This window comes from Mytilus californianus, unplaced genomic scaffold (assembly GCF_021869535.1).
Source record: "Mytilus californianus isolate M0D057914Y unplaced genomic scaffold, xbMytCali1.0.p SCAF_10, whole genome shotgun sequence".
NCBI classification, from domain to species: Eukaryota; Metazoa; Mollusca; class Bivalvia; order Mytilida; family Mytilidae; genus Mytilus; species Mytilus californianus.
The window spans coordinates 40,845,593-40,862,257 of record NW_026262582.1 but is presented as its reverse complement, the minus strand read 5'-3'; the positions used below and the strand labels follow the sequence as shown (position 1 = coordinate 40,862,257).

Sequence of the window (16,665 nt, the reverse complement as noted above, 5' to 3'; positions counted from 1 at the left end):
ATGTCCATCTTTTCCGGGGAAAACTTCGATTATTCTGCCAAGCGGCCAATGTCCTCTCGGAACGTTCGGGTTCATGACAAGCACAATATCATCGGTTTTCATGTCCCTTTTCGTTTTAGTCCACTTGTCACGTTTGTTTAGTCCCGGCAACCATTCTCTAATCCAACGTTTCCAGAAATGTCTAATTAATTCCTGTATTCTTCTCCAGCGTTTTCTCGGGTTAAAATCAGTAATATCAACTGATTCTGGAGCGAAATGACCACCTAATTGTCCGTGTAAGAAGTGATTTGGTGTTAAAGGTGTATCATCTTTCGGATCGGCTGACTGGTACGTAAGCGGTCTCGAATTGATCAGCGCTTCAGCTCCGGTAAATGCTGTTAAAAGTTCTTCATCATTAATATCTGCATTTCCTAATATTGCATAAATAGCCCTTTTTGCGGATTTTATCATTGTTTCGTGAATACCACCAAAATGCGGTGCAAGCGGTGGATTAAAATGCCACTTAATCCCTTGGTTACTTATTGAATTCTGTATTTTATCATTGTCTAAAAGCGCAACTAGTTCTTTCAGTTCTCTATTTGCTCCAACAAAATTAGTTCCATTGTCTGAAATTATCTCTTTAGGAAGACCTCTCCTATTCACCATCCGATAAAATGCGTTAAGAAATGAGTCCGTATCTAATCCAAATGCTACTTCCAAATGCACTGCGCGTGACGCTAAACATGTAAATAGACATAAGTATCTTTTCTGACGTCGTTTTCCTCTCCCCTGAACTGTTATGAACGGTCCTCCAAAATCAACTGCAGTACGAGCGAAAGCATGTAACGGTGTTTTGAAACGAATTTCCGGTAACGGAGCCATAACTTGCTCGGCAACTTTAGCTTTCCTCTTACGGCACGTAAAACACTCATGTTCATATTCTCTTATTTCTTCTCTCCCTGAAATAATCCAAAAGCGTGACGATAATGCTGAAAATATTTGATTTGTCCCACTAACATGTTTACCAAGTTCATGATAGCGTTTCACAATAAGCTTCGTGACCCAATGTTTTCGTGGTAATATAATCGGATACCGAGCATCGAATGATAGAAAATCGGCGTACTCTAAACGTCCATCACATCTGATTAATCCATTTTCATCAATTCGCGGTTGTAATCCTAATAATTTGCTAGTTTTCGGTAAATCTTTACTTTTTATTAGAGCGTTATATTCGTCTGAAAATGCCTCCCTTTGTGCATTTTTAATTATTTCCAGTTCGGCATCTGCATATTCGACGGTAGATAAACTTCCTTGACGACGTTGTTCTTGCTTTAGTCTGCAATTGTCAAAAAATCTGTATACATACGCATGTACACGAACTAGTCTGATAAAACTTGAATAACGTACGGGATCTAAACGCCAATCTGAATCACTAGTGTGAATACTTTTCAGTGTAGTACAGTTAGTTAATTTATCGCTTGTTTTCTTTTGACACTTAAGTTCGGTATCACGTACGTTTTCTATCAGAATATTAGTTTCCGGCCATTGCGGTTCTTCTTCTTGTAGAAATTCCGGTCCATTCCACCAAATTACGTCCGACTGTAATTGTTCAATTTTCCTACCTCTAGATACTAAATCTGCTGGGTTAACCTTTGTTGGCACATGTCGCCATTGTTTAGGGTGCGATGAAGTGTGAATTTCTCCGATTCGATTCGCTACAAACGGCTTGTACTCTCTACTCCTACCTCTTATCCAATACAAAACGTTCATACTGTCTGACCAGAATGTCATGTTATCCTCAGGTACTTCTAATGCGTGTTTAACTGAAAGTGCTAATCTTAATCCCAAAACTGCGGCCATCAACTCAAGTCGTGGAATGCTGACTGAAGTTAACGGAGCAACTCTCGATTTCGCTGCTATTAATCTCGTAGATATCGTGCCACTCTTATACTCGTGTCTAGCATATATAACTGAACCATAAGCCTCCTGAGAAGCGTCGCTGAATGTATGAAGACTCGTTGAAACAATGTCAACGTCTAACTGCAAACATCTCGGTATTTTAATACAACATAGTTCATCAAGTTCACGGAACCACTCTCTTGATTTGTCAACAAGTATTTCGTCTAACTGGTCGTCCCAGTCTAGTCCTGCTGTCCACATCTCTTGTAGTAGTAGTTTTCCTCTTATTGTGTACGGCGCAATAAATCCCAACGGGTCGAATAACGTAGCAACTTTGCTTAGAATGTTTCGTTTAGTAAATTTGAAATCATCTGCCGGTGGGTTCGCTTTAAATGTGAATATGTCATTGTCTGCCTGCCATATAACTCCTAGAGTTTTCACGGACGGTAAATATCCCTCATCGAGATCGACTTGTGACGCACGATCTTCTTCTGGAATACATTGCAAAACTGCCTTTGAATTTGAAAGCCATTTTCGTGCATACATTCCTGCTTTTTCCCATAACTGTGATAGCTGATTATAAAGTTCGATGCCTTGTTCATCGTTGATTACAGAGTCCATACTGTCGTCCATGTATGTAGATTTGAGAACTGTTTCGGCGGCTCGCGGATATAAATCTTTCGTCATTTCGGCATGTTTTCTAAAAACAAACTGAGCTTGAAATGGAGACGAATTTACTCCAAAAACAACACTATTGAATTCATATTCCTCTGGTACATGTTCAGTTTTCATTGCGCGCCATAAAAATCTGTGAAACGGTCTGTCGTCTGGTGCAATTTTTATTCTCAAATACATTTCGGCTATGTCACAAACAAGTGCAACTGGATTCTTTCTGAAGCGTAATAGTACATCAAATAAATCCTGTTGTAACTTTGGTCCTTGATGAATAGTGTCATTTAGCGAAATCCCCTGAAACTTTGCAGACGCATCAAATACAATCCTCGTTTTAGTAGTTTCCTTGTCCGGTCTAATCACCGGGAAATGCGGCAAATACCATTTTCCTGCTACGGTCTCCTCCTTTGCCGACACTTTTCGAACATATCCTTTTTTAATGTATTTCTCTATGGTTTGTGTGTAATCTTTTGCAATACTCGGGTCTTTCTTTAATCTTTTTTCTGTGTTTTCTAATCTATGCAAAGCCATGTTGTAATTGTTCGGTAACAATGGTGTGTCGTCTTTCCACGGTACTTTAACTTCGTAGTGTCCGTCCTTAAATTCCAAAGATTGCTCTACAATAGACAATGCCTTTCGCTCATCACTATTTAGAAATACGTTATCGCTTGGTGTTTTGACATTTTCGATTTCCCAAAACTTCCTTACAATGTTATCTAAATCATTTCGATTCTCATGTCCACGAGCAAAATACGTTCGGTTAAATAGTGTCTGCTCCTGTCCGCTATTCGGATCTCCGATGCACGTCCAACCTAACGGTGTTAGTCTAGCAATTGGTTCTCCAGGTTTACCACGTATATCTCTATAAGAATAATGTAGATCCGGATAGTCCAGCCCAATCAACATATCAACGGTAGGTCTTTGTCCTAGATTCGGAAATTTAATCCCTGCAAGATGCTCCCATTTCCGAGCGTGTTGTTTCCAATCAACTGGTTGTAAACTTCCGGTTACACGGTTAGTAGTGAATGCGAATATCTTGGCGTCTGTTTGACCATTATGACTTTGAAGTCTAACCTCGACTGGCATAGTTTCAAATGTTTCGACATTGTCATTTAACACATTAACTGTCACTTTCTGAACTTGTCCCTGAAGTCCCAATTCAGCGGCAACATCAGCGTTGATATACGTTTTCGTACTTGCGTCATCCAGTAATGCATTAACGCTTACGGTACGGTTTCCATTTTTCAATATTACGGGTACTGTTCTAAGCGTAACGAAGTTTGATTTTCTGTCTCGGCCGATCATTGTGCGATTCTGACTCTCCCCCTCAGTGGCGGCGGCTGTATCTTCCTTCTTTTCAGTAGCATAGTTCTGTTTTGTTTTCGATTCGGTTCTCACTGGAACTTTTGGCTCACTGAACGATTGTTTATCCCTATGTAAAAGTCTGTTGTGCACTTCTTTGCATCCACCCAAGTTACACGCTCTACTTCTCGGACACTGTCTTCCGACGTGATCATGTCCTAAACAACGATAACACAACTGAAGTCGTTTTGCGGTATCCCATCTCTTGTGAACGGTTAATTTCCGAAATTCATCGCACCTCCAGACTCCATGATGACCGTTACAACACTTGCACAAATGTTTTATTGATTCCCTTTTTCCAAAGTGGTCCTCATTTTGCGATTCTCCAAAAAATGTTCTAAATCCATCCCTACGATTTCCCTTATAATTCCGCTGTGAATTGCTACTAGTGTTCGCACTTAATCCGTGTATTGTTTCTGATGCTATAGTTTGAAACTCTGCTTCCTGTAAAATCCACTCACGTAGACATTCAACTGACTCTATTTTTCCGCTTTCAAATATCCAACGATGATACCTCGACAACATAGATTCTGTCATCTTTCGCTGCAATTTGTTGTACAAAGAACCATTCTTTAACTCCTCAAAACGACCTGCTTCTTTCAAGTTCACAACTGCTATATCCAGTAAATCTGCAAAATTTTCTATGTCTTTTGCGAATCCTTCTCTTATAGGTTTAAAGTTTTCAAGTTCTTCGATATACAAGGTTATTTGTCTTCTTTGTCCTCCATACTTTCTTTCTAAACGCTCCTTTGCAGCATCGTAAGCAACTGCTGAATGTCCTAAATTTTCTATAACTTGCAAAGCTTCACCTTCCACATATTGTCTCAGTTGTAATAATTTATATTCCTTTGTTGCCGGTGCTTGGTCAATACATGCTAAGAATGCAGCTTTCCAGCTCTGATAATTCCTTTTATTTCCTGTGAAAACCGGTATTGAAACTCTTTTCAACTGTTTCCACATATCCTGTCCTAATTCTGAACTAAATTTCGTTTCATTTAATTGCTTGTCGTTATTTTCTTCTTTCGTAGTTTGTTCAAATTCTGGTTTAACTTCCTTTTTTTTATTTATAGGTTTACTTTCCACTTTATTTCCGGAATTCACATTAGCTCGTTTCGATATTCTCGATACACTAGAACCAAAGCTTGACCCAACCTTACTCTCGATCAAATAATCACGACACTCATTTTCTGCGTCCGTAAATTCCTCTTCCATTTTTTCCATCTCTTTTGTTGTTTTCTTCATATTTAGTATATCATTCCTGTGCTTATATTCATCACAAATATTCCCCATAATATCCATCGCTTTTTCTTCCGCATTTATCAGTTTCTCTTGAAATACTTTTATTTCTTCACGATCCGGAAAATCTTCTTCAAGAATTTGTAGTAATGAATGTCTAGTTTTTGTGAATGTCGATTTTGCTTTCGCTTTTTCCTTCTTTAGATCTTCTAATCGTACACTTTCGTCCGGTTTAGCAATTACGGTTTCGTCCATTTTGTCTCCTTCGCTTGCCTCTGCTTCTATTTCCAAATCCCAATTACTCATTTTCTCACAATACGATTACGATTACAGTTCATTGAACCACGCTCTGCTACCAAAATGTTGCGGAGACGATTTGAATTGTGCAGTGGAATAAATTGTTCATATAAAGTTCGACGATTTGGGATTTGGAAGTTCGACGATAATGTTATACCAATAGCATTATTATATCCATAACATATAACTAACTCGAATGTTTGCTAATAACTACGTTTTAATCCAATATTTACAATATTTACAATCATTGCGTATTACAATTTCACAACATTGTTTTCGATGTTAACTTATCGCATGATAAAAACGAACTGTTTACGTCTGAACATTTGACATAAAATTTCACACTAATTTAACCTGATTCCCAGAAATGATCAAAACAAAGTAATTAAATCGCCACAGCTGCATTTGCAGACGACTATTATTTGAACTCTAACTGACTAGACTGACCTACTGAAGGTGTCATAAAATTTAGGAATCCCGTTAAGATTAACAATTAACTTTCTACACTGTAATAAATTCTTTGGAAAATACTATTATCTTTAACTGATCTTAGCAGACGAAAATGTAACCATATTTCAACATAATTGTATTGAAAATTAACGATAAAATTAAACTTGCAAAAATATAAGTGCAATTAATAAAAAACAATTTCTACTCTATTAAAAATCATAGCTAAAAAACAATCATACTAATAAAAACTAAAAACTATTGTCTTCAATCCAGTTGTGTATAAGTTTTATAACATTTGGTTGAGACAAACTAAAGTTAGAGAACGGAAACGAAAACTTCAGCAATTTTTATGTTTATAAAGGGACATAACTCAAGAATGGTAAAAGTGTTGCCACCAAATTTCGTACTTAATCTGTATTATGTAGTAATAAGCATTGTGTATAAGTTTCATAACATTTGGTTGAGGCAAACTAAAGTTAGAAAACGGATACAAAAATTTTGTACTTGATCTTAGTTTTGTGGTAATGAATATTGTGTATAGGTTTCATAATGTTTGGTTGGGGCAAACTTAAGTTACAGAATGGAAACTAAAAATTTTGCAATCTTTCGATTTATAAAGAGGCATAACTCAATAATGGTTAAAGTGACACTACCCAAATTCAACTTGATCTGTGTTTTATCAGTGGAAGTCAAAATTAAACATTGCATTGTATAAAGCATTGATTGTAGTTGATTCAACTATAATCATGGACAAAGGAAGATAACTCCAATTCTAAAACTTGATATTTAGAGGAAAATAAAACTTTTGCAATTTTTCCATTTCTAAAGGGGCATAACTCTAGAACGGTAAAAGTGACGCCACCAAAATTCAAACTTGATCTGTGTTTTGTGGTAGTAAGCATTGTGTATAAGTTTCATAAAATTTGGTTGAGGCAAACCAAAGTTAGAGAACGGAAAACCAATTTGGGACGTACGTACAGACGGACAAGGGTAAAACTTAATGCCCCTTCCGCTACGGCGGGGGCATAATAAAAATACCCATAACTCTTTGGTATTGTACATTTCATGAGCTGAAGATTATATAATATAGTCAAATATGAACTTATAACCACATCTTAGTATCATACTTTACATAAATTTTAAGAAAATCGACCAAAAACTGACAAAAAAAAGACTCATTTTTTTTTGCGGAGTTATCTCCCCTTCCAATATGAATTTCCATAGGAAATTAAAAATGCTCACCAGGCTAAAAACAATACTTCTAATACTTTGTATAAACTGCTTTTTTCTTGACCGATTTCATTATGATTAATTCACAGGCTTGAATTTATGGGGTTCTTTAATATGTTGAATCTATTGTATTTTGGACCCTGTATTTTAATTGGTGCATATTGAGATCCAAAGGGTCTGAAATTAAACTTTATTCATAGTTGCATTTTTTGGATTCTTTGATATGCCCAATCTTACAATATATTTGGATTTTTGAAGTTGGTCCCAATTTTCAAATAGATAAGTCCACATAAAATATCCAAAGCTGTCAAAATTTTTTAAAATCTTAAAATTATTGGGTTCTTTGGTATATCGAATACAACCATGTATTTAGATTTTTATACAACAGCAAAAAATTTTGGTCGTATATTGGTATGACGTTGGTGTCATCGTGGTTGTCGTTGTCGTCCGAAGACAAATTGGTTTTCGCACAATAACTTTAGTTTAAGTGAATAGATCTCTATGAAATTTTACCATAAGGTTCAATACCACAAAAGGAAAGTTGGGATTAATTTTGGGGGTTATGGTACCAACAGTTAAGGAATTAGGGCCAATTTTTGTAACTTCCAGACAATAACTTGTGTGTTAGTGTATGAATTTCTCTGACATTGTCCACAAGGTTCCATATCACAAAGGGAATGCTGGGATTAATTTTTGGGGTAATTGCCTCAAAAGTTTAGGAATTAGGGGCCAAAAAGGGGGCAAAAAACAAGCATTTTTCTAGTTTCATGACAATAACTTGTGTGTAAGTGTATGGATCTATCTGAAATTGTACTACAAGATTCCATATCACAAAGGGAAAGCTGGAATTGAGTTTGGGGGTAATTGCCCAAAACGTTTAGGAATAAGGGGCCAAAAATAAGCATTTTTCTAGTTTCCAGACAATAACTTGTGTTCAAGTGTATGGATCTCTCTGAAATTGTACTGCAAGGTAACATACCACAAAGGGAAGGCTGGGATTGATTTTGGGGGTAATTGCCTCAAAATTTTAGGAATTGGGGGCAAAAAAGGGGGCAAAAAACAAGCATTTTTCTAGTTTCATGACAATAACTTGTGTGTAAGTGTATGGATCTATCTGAAATTGTACTAAAAGGTTCCATATCACAAAGGGAAAGCTCGAATTGAGTTTGGGGGTAATTGCCCAAAACGTTTAGGAATAAGGGGCCAAAAGGGGCAAAAAATAAGCATTTTTCTAGTTTCCAGACAATAACTTGTGTTCAAGTGTATGGATCTCTCTGAAATTGTACTGCAAGGTACCATACCACAAAGGGAAGGCTGGGATTGAGTTTGGGGGTGATGAATCATAAGGGGGTTCAAAAAATTGGGGGGGGGGATTTTTTTTTCCTTTTTTTCCTTTTTTTTTTTCTTTAAAATTTTCCATTTTAAGTTGGTTATTTCTGATTTATATATAGATTTCATCAAAAATTAAATTCTTTGGATTCTTTGATATGCTGAATCTAACCATGTATTTAGATTTTGGATATTGGACCATAAAGGTAAATTAAAATTTTTTAAGTTCTTAGACCACATTCATTCTGTGTCAGAAACCTATGCTGTGTCAAATATTTTATCACAATCCAAATTCAGAGCTGTATCAAGCTTGAATGTTGTGTCCATACTTGCCCCAACTGTTTAGGGTTCAACCTCTGCGGTCGTATCAAGCTGCGCCCAGTGGAGCATTTTATTGAATTTGGTACCAATTTTCAAATAAATAATTTCACATTAAGGTGTAAAGGAGTCAAATTTTTTTTTTTGATTCTTCAAAAGTTGAGATCTTGGGGTTCTTTGATATGGTGAATCTTATCATGTATTTAGATTTTTGATTTGTTTGGCCTTGTTTTCAAGTTGGTCGAAATTGGGGTCCAAAATTAAATTTTGTTTTATTTCAACAACATTTTAGTATATGGGGTTCTTTGATATGCTCAATATAAACCTGTTCTTTTCAAATCTTGGCTTGAACATAGTGATTTAGATATAAAACTTCAATATGTTGCATTTTGAAGGAGTTTCAACACTGATTGGAAAAACCACAGGCAAAGTTGTAAACCATAAGGTTCGCATATCAAGCTGTAGAATTTGTGAAAGGGCAAAGAGCAGAGGTGTCTTACCACGACAACATAAGTGTAGAAAGAATTGGAGTGGTTCGGCAAAGGTATTTACCATATGAAAGCAATAACAATGGTAATAAACAGCTGCGCCATGAGCACATGATACACCCGTCACATTTTCAAAGAAAAAGTTCAATTACTTCTCAATGTCATATTTCAAATGTATAAAAATCAAAAGGGAGCTTACATCAATAGATATAAACAATTCACTAAAGTTTCATGAGAATTGCTGAAAGCATTTTTGAGTCATGTCCAAAACTGGAAAATCACCCCTTTTTTAATGAATAAAACCCCATAACTCGGAAATGTAAAATCTAAAATTTATAAAAAACCAAAGGGATCTCACATCAATATACATAACAATTCATCAAAGTTTTATGCAAATTAGTTAAAGTGTTTTTGAGTTAATTTAATGTCTTACATGTTGACAACAGAAGAACAGACGGACAACGATATCCCATAATACGTCCCGTAATCTTTGCATTGTGAAAACAAACAACACTTCAATATTTACTTTGACAATAAGTTGTAATTTTGAATTGGCATATTCAATGTTTAGTTGATAAAAGTGAATGTGAGGACCATTCATTCTTTCGTGTTTCCAAAACATTTCAATTTCAAATAATTGACAGATTATTAGAATTGTTAGATACAACTGTTGAATTAATCAAACCGTGTAAGCTTTCATTTTTGAGGAATTTTTACAAAAAATTTTGTCAATGCAAAGTTTAAGGCTTTTGATAATCAAATATGGGGTTGTGGTATCATCTAAATGTTTACTGAATACACATTATTTTAAAAACTATTTCAGGGTATGGAACCAGATATGGTAGTCGAAATGTTAAAGGAATTAGATGAAAAAGGAGTGGATATATTAGAAGTAGTAGGAGATGATGATTCCACAGGGTTTGACCGAGCCAAGCGATTAATGCCCAATTCAAAAATGGAAAAAATAAGTGATAGAAATCATATCAAACATAACATTATTTCAAAGATAAATGAACTAAAGCCAAAACACAAAGAGTTATCTGGAATGGTTTGTGACGCAATTGTTAAAAACTTTACATACGTTGTCAACCAGAATGTAGGTAATCCGAGTGGTATTGAGGACGGCCTACATGCATCAATAAAACACATATTTGGCGAACATGATAACTGCAATGAAACTTGGTGCGGATACCTTAAAGACAAGGATTCTTATATCCATTCAAATCTTCCCCGTGGAAAAGACCTATGTTCGTCTGAACTCAGATCAGATCTTGAGAAACTGTTTATTCAAAAAATGGTTCCACAGTCTAAAAAGCTATCTAACTTGGGCTCATCACAGGCAAATGAAAGCTTTAATAACTTAATTGCTCTCAAAGCTCCAAAAACCAAACATTTCTCCACATCAGCATCTTTAAATTACAGAGTCAGCTCAGCTGTACTCCAAAAGAATGAGGGTTATAATTACATTGCTGAGGTATTATTTGATAAACATCCTATACTTAATTGCAATTAAGACAATTGAACAGAAATTAGCAACTAACATTAAGGCTTTAATAATCACAATGAATGTGTAATAAATGCAATCTTACTTCATATATATATATACTTCTCTATTAAAAAAAATAAACTAAAAAAATATAAAAATAAGAAAATACGGTATGATTGCAAATGAGACATCTATTTACCAAAGACAAAAAGACATATCTAAGCAACTATGTTAGGGCTTTTCCAAAAATAAATGTATCATGGGGGGGGGGGGGGTAGGAAGGCACTTTTTATTTGACCCCACCATGCATACATTTTAAATTGGATATTTCATATAATGTTCAGGCAATCTTTCTTAAATAACCACCACCCATCAAATTTTAATAAAAGTGCCTTCCTCCCTCCCCTACCATTAATTCTGGAAAAGCCCTTACTTTTACAGCCTTTAAAAATGAGCAAAAAAAACAATACATTATGATATCAACTGTTAAAGATTCCTGGGTAAATATTCTGATTATTCTACATCAGGTCAAGATTAATCTCAATTTTGCCGAATTCTATTCAATGATTGATTATTGCTGCTCAAAATGTAATATTCATACTACAAAATGCCTTCAACTTTCATTGCAAAAACATACAAAATATGATTTTTTTTAAGGAATTATTATAAAGATGATAAAGACTTGCATGATTTTAAATGAATTGATTTTTCAGTTAAACACATCTATAGGCCTGTCACCTGGAAATGAGACCCTAAGCAGGGGTAATAAATTAAACAAGAAGAGAGAGGGCAACAAAAACAGATTCAAAAGCAAACAGGGAAAAAGACAACGTAAAGTTCTCAAAAAGAAACGCCTCCAAAAAACAACAGTGGCTGAAGTCAAAGAAGGGAGAACATACCACAGTTCAATCGGTAATAATTCTTATATATATATATATTGACAGAAAGTATGATGTGCTTTTTACTTTTGAAGAGGTCAATATACATAATTATTATTATAATAGAAACATAGCATCAATATACTTTAAAATAGAAACAAGGCTTTGGATATATAAAATAACCTTTGATACATGTGATCATTATATCCAAATAGGAGAATGCTACACCATCAGGTCCATGCATATGTAATATTCATGTATATATTTTTATGTCCCCAAGTCAAAAAAGTTTTCAAATTATAAAGTGACTGTGCAATTAATCACCAACTGTGAAAATTCGTGAGATTTCAGCCAGACATTAAAGTTATATAATTAACATGAAGATGTAATCATGAAATTTACCAGACTTCTGAAGTATTGTAATTCTTGGGACAATTTAGTCACAAAATATTAATGAATTTTAGTAGATTTTGATATTTTATAAAGTTGAAATTATTTTCTTTCAAAGACTTGGTATATTTTATTTTAATTAGGGTTAGAAGATTTTGCAACAATAGACATAGAAGAAATACCTGCAATTCCTGAAGCTGAAACCTTTACAAACATAGATGATGCACCAATAGTTTGTTTTGATTTAGAGACAACTGGTTTAAGTAAGTTATACATAATTAAACTTCAGAAATGAGTTACCTCAATTATAAAAAAATATTTCAGTGGATAACGTTAAAATTGAAAGAACTGCATTTTTTCATGACATCAAAGATATAACAATATCTACAGAAACACATTATCAATGTCTGTATATACTGTGTTAAGCCAAATTTTAAAGTCAATGCATATTAGGCTGCGTTATGAATAAAGTATATTAAGAGGATCATGAATGACTCATCTTGATAATTTAGCTTGATTTTGATGATTATTCTAATGTTCTTTTTTTCTTTTAGTTGAAATAAAACAAAAAACTGAAAATTGCTGAAACAATACATTTAAGGGGCAATAACTCTTTCATTTTTTTTTAGCAATTTACACTTTGCATCTACCTTATTTTGGAGGTGAGATAAAATACAAAGATGATAATTTTAGAAAAATATTTACAGACCAGTGGAGCAAAACTAATTTTTTAAAGTTATTTCACTGAAGAGAGATATGAAATAAGGAGATGTGGTATAATTGCCAATAAGACCATCAACTAAAGTTCAAATAAGGGGGATAGAAGACTTAGTCCTGTTGATAATTTTTTGACAATTAATTGCTTTTTTGAAATACCTTTTACAGTTTAGATGCACAATAATAAACAAAATGTTTAACTTCAGGTAGATATTCTGATATAACCCAGATAGCTGCATGCACCAAAGACAGTTCCTTCAGTCGATATATATTTCCAGACCAACAAATTTCAAGAGAAGCATCAGAAATAACAAAAATCACTATTGTAGGACAAAAAATGTATTACAATGGTAATGCTGTTGTTTATAAGCATAAACATGAAGGAATGACTGATTTTTTAACTTATTTGTCAAGTTTCACAGATAAACCTTTATTGGTAGGACATAATATAAAACGATTTGACTGCCATGTTTTATTTCATACCTTAAAATGTATGAATATGTACAGTGAACTATGTGCAAGTATTGTTGCATTTTTAGACTCTTTGAATTTGTTTAAACTTGTTTCACCTGGCTTGTCATCTTATAGCCAGTCTTTTCTTGTTGACAAACTATTAGGTCAACAGTATGAATCTCATAATGCTGTGTATGACACAAAATTACTTTTTAATTTAGTCACTGAGAAAGGTAATGTTTCTCAATTTATTAGTGAACTTGCTTTTTCACCTAGCTACCCTCAGTTATACCAGATGCAATTGGCCAACTTGAAAACTTTTGAAAAGCTAGTTCAATCAAAATGTCTGTCAAAAGCTATGGCACTAAAGACAGCGAGGTCTAACCTAAGGTTTCAACATTTCCAATTAGCAGTACAACGAAATGACATGGCAGGACTCAAAGCCTTAATGACAGAAAAGTCTTCAACTGGGGTAGTTAGAGTGACATCAAACAAAAAAATTATACAAAGAGTATATGAGTATCTAATTAGTCAAAAGTAAAGGAAAAATATGTTTTGTTATATAAGGTAGTCAGTCAGTGGTAATACTTTAAGAGCATATGATACAGTTACAGGGGAGGTCATGAAGTTTTAACATAAAATATTATTCCTCCTGTATGATAAGAATTAGAAAATTGATCGTTGTTATGCAGAACTTTACCTTAACTAACTTTTTGTTGAAATTCATGATCAGAGATAAACATTAATGTGTACTGTAAATTACTGTAAATGGTAGCGTGAGCCCTGCTGTAATATTTGTAAATGTATTGTAGACATATCTTCATGATATAAACCAAATTGTTTTGATAGTTATACAACTTTATATGAACCTTGAATTTTTTTAGATATCAATTTTTTTAAGTTTGTGTAATAATTTATCGTTGATTGGAAGACCATTACTTACATGTACTGGATGAGATGCATTTGAGTTTTTAATGCATACATAATCCAGTGAAGTAATTTATCCGGCTATAACCCAAATTTTGTTCATAAAGATAGACTGTATGAACATAGTATGATAAATTTTGACTGTACACTTTCTTGAAAAAAAGTTCAACTTGAGATAAGAGTTTTAAAATATGTTGAATTAACAGTTATATAAATCTTAGTCTTTTCTGTGTTTTTTTATATATATTTTGGTGGATTTTTTTTATTGCTTGTACAGGCAATTAGAACAAGTATATAGAAATTTTTGGAAAATAGCTTAACAATTATAAAAAAGCTGCAGGAACAATTGTAGTCTTTTCTCTCAGGTGTTTATATTAGTAAAAAGACATCCAAGGTTATTTAGAAATGTTATTGCTGTTGAAACTTTAAAAAGCTATCTATAGATAACATACTTTCATCTATTTGTACAGAAGTATCAAAATACTGTATATTCAAAAAGTAAAATTTTGAATGAGATGTCTGACATAATTATACTCCTACCTCTGTGGATGGGAAAGAAGGAGATCTCCATCTTTAAAAGATTGAATATGGGATAAAATGATATCAGAAAGACTTATACAAGTTACGGCAAATATATTCAAACAAACAGTATTTTGATGTCTTCAATCATGACTATTTGATGTTTACATGATGATACATGTGTTCAGGTATTGGTCAGGTCAATGTTTGTGCTGAACATAGTTAATGAAATTTTACACATATTCATTATGATCTACATTTTGCAAATAATTGTATAATAAACCAAATTAGGGTTAAATCTAGAATTTGTCATGTTGAAGTCCAAAGCAAAATGTCTTAATATGTTTTTAAAAATTTATATTATTAGCAAGGCTTTGCAAATTCTATTCAGTGAAATTATTTAACCTAGTTACTACAAACAGTATTTCTAACTGAGAAAAACATGTAATTTATTTGGCATCTTTATTTAATTATATATGTACAAACAAACGTAAGAACAGATATCCATTGAAAATAAAATAAATGTATTAGATCACATGAACATTGTTGTTTCACTTCTATCAAGAAATATGTTTAGTCATGTTAATTCCCTAAATCAACTCGGTAACACACAAAAAAAAACAATTATAACTTGCACATCACCACATAGTACTGGATAATCAAATGGAGTGGAAAAAGAGGGGCACTTACTGTGCTGATTATGTGTGGTAGTGATGGTAAGTCTATTTTTTGTCAAATTTATTCGGAATGTATTTTTTTAATATTAAAAAGAAATGAAAAGAAAACGAGAACAAATGCTCACATTTATCTGAATCTTTAATGTGTGATAAAAGAAAGATTAACCATACTTAAATGGGACATTCTAACTCATATCATAATAAGAAAATAAACAGAAAATGCCATGATTCCTTTACATAATATTTTATGTTGGTGCTCCTTTAGAAATGAGTCTTATATATAAAGCAAACACAGCCTATTTACACCGAAATCTGCACATGATACTTAATAATACTTCAAAGTTTGATAAGAAAATGCAAAGGAAACTGCAAGATATCAATCATAACATTTGGTAAAAGCAAACTAAGGGAGCTACCATTTGATTTTTATGGGGGGGCTAGGATGAAATTTGAAAAAAATAGGCAGGACAGGAGTTTTGAGTAAAAAAAAAGGCAGGATGAGATTATTTGCCAAAAAAAAAGGCAGGATGACAATTTATGTAAGAAAAAAAGTCAGGATAAACTAAATAAAACGGCAGGACTGAATAGAGGTAAAAATAAAAAGGCAGAACAAAATTTTTCATCCTAGCCCCCCCATAAAAATCAAATGGTAGCTCCCTAAAGTTAGAGAAAGGAAAGGAAAAATTCAGCAATTTTTCAATTTGTAAAGGGGCATAACTCTAGAACGGTTAAAGTGACACCAACACAATTAAAACTTGGTGTGTGTTGTGTGGTAAAAACATTGTGATAAAGTTTCATAACATTTGGTTGAGGCAAATAAAAGCTGGAGAACGGAAATCAAATCTTGGACGTACATACGGACGAACAGACTTACATACGGACAAGGGTAAAATTCAATGCCTCCTCAGCTACGATGGGGCATAAAAATTAGCAAGTTCTGTCATTTTTTTTCCTGTGAATATTCAAAAAGAAAGGTTTTTTTCCAATTTCCCCTATATCCATTCAGAAATTAGCCTATTTGCACCCATTTTCAGAGGTTAAAAATTCTCTTGAATGGCCGGTGACCCCCAAATTTTATTCCAATTTTATAAAATAGAGACTTCAAGCTTTTCAGTATGAAAAAATGAGCAACTTCTGTCATTTTGTTTGCTGTGAAATTTTAATGAAAGAGGTTTTATGTCCATTTTCCCTATATTTAGCCTTTTTGCACTCATTTACCGAGGCCAAAAAATCTCTTGGATGGCGAGTGACCACCAAATATTTTTCCAATTTCGTAAAATAGAGACATCACGCTTTTAAGTATGAAAAAATGAGCAACTTCTGTCATTTTTGTTTGCTGTGAAAATTCAATCAAAGAG

The 16,665-nt window shown here is 33.6% G+C and overlaps 2 protein-coding genes and 1 long non-coding RNA gene across 3 annotated transcripts in view; 2 read left to right on the top strand and 1 right to left on the bottom strand.

Moving 5' to 3' along the window:
• LOC127718127 (epidermal differentiation-specific protein-like) overlaps positions 1-16,665 on the bottom strand; it is a 227,533-nt gene that overhangs the window by 158,113 nt on the left and 52,755 nt on the right. The window lies entirely within an intron of this gene.
• On the top strand, positions 9,121-10,999 carry LOC127718130 (uncharacterized). Its single transcript, XM_052224087.1, has 2 exons — positions 9,121-9,316; positions 10,084-10,999. The coding sequence occupies exons 1-2, from the start codon at positions 9,152-9,154 to the stop codon at positions 10,771-10,773; spliced, it is 855 nt and encodes a 284-aa protein (XP_052080047.1). The 5' UTR covers positions 9,121-9,151; the 3' UTR covers positions 10,774-10,999.
• Positions 11,178-13,168, top strand: LOC127718143 (uncharacterized). Its single transcript, XR_007989583.1, has 3 exons — positions 11,178-11,658; positions 12,158-12,277; positions 12,938-13,168. It is a non-coding gene; the product is annotated as an uncharacterized LOC127718143 (long non-coding RNA).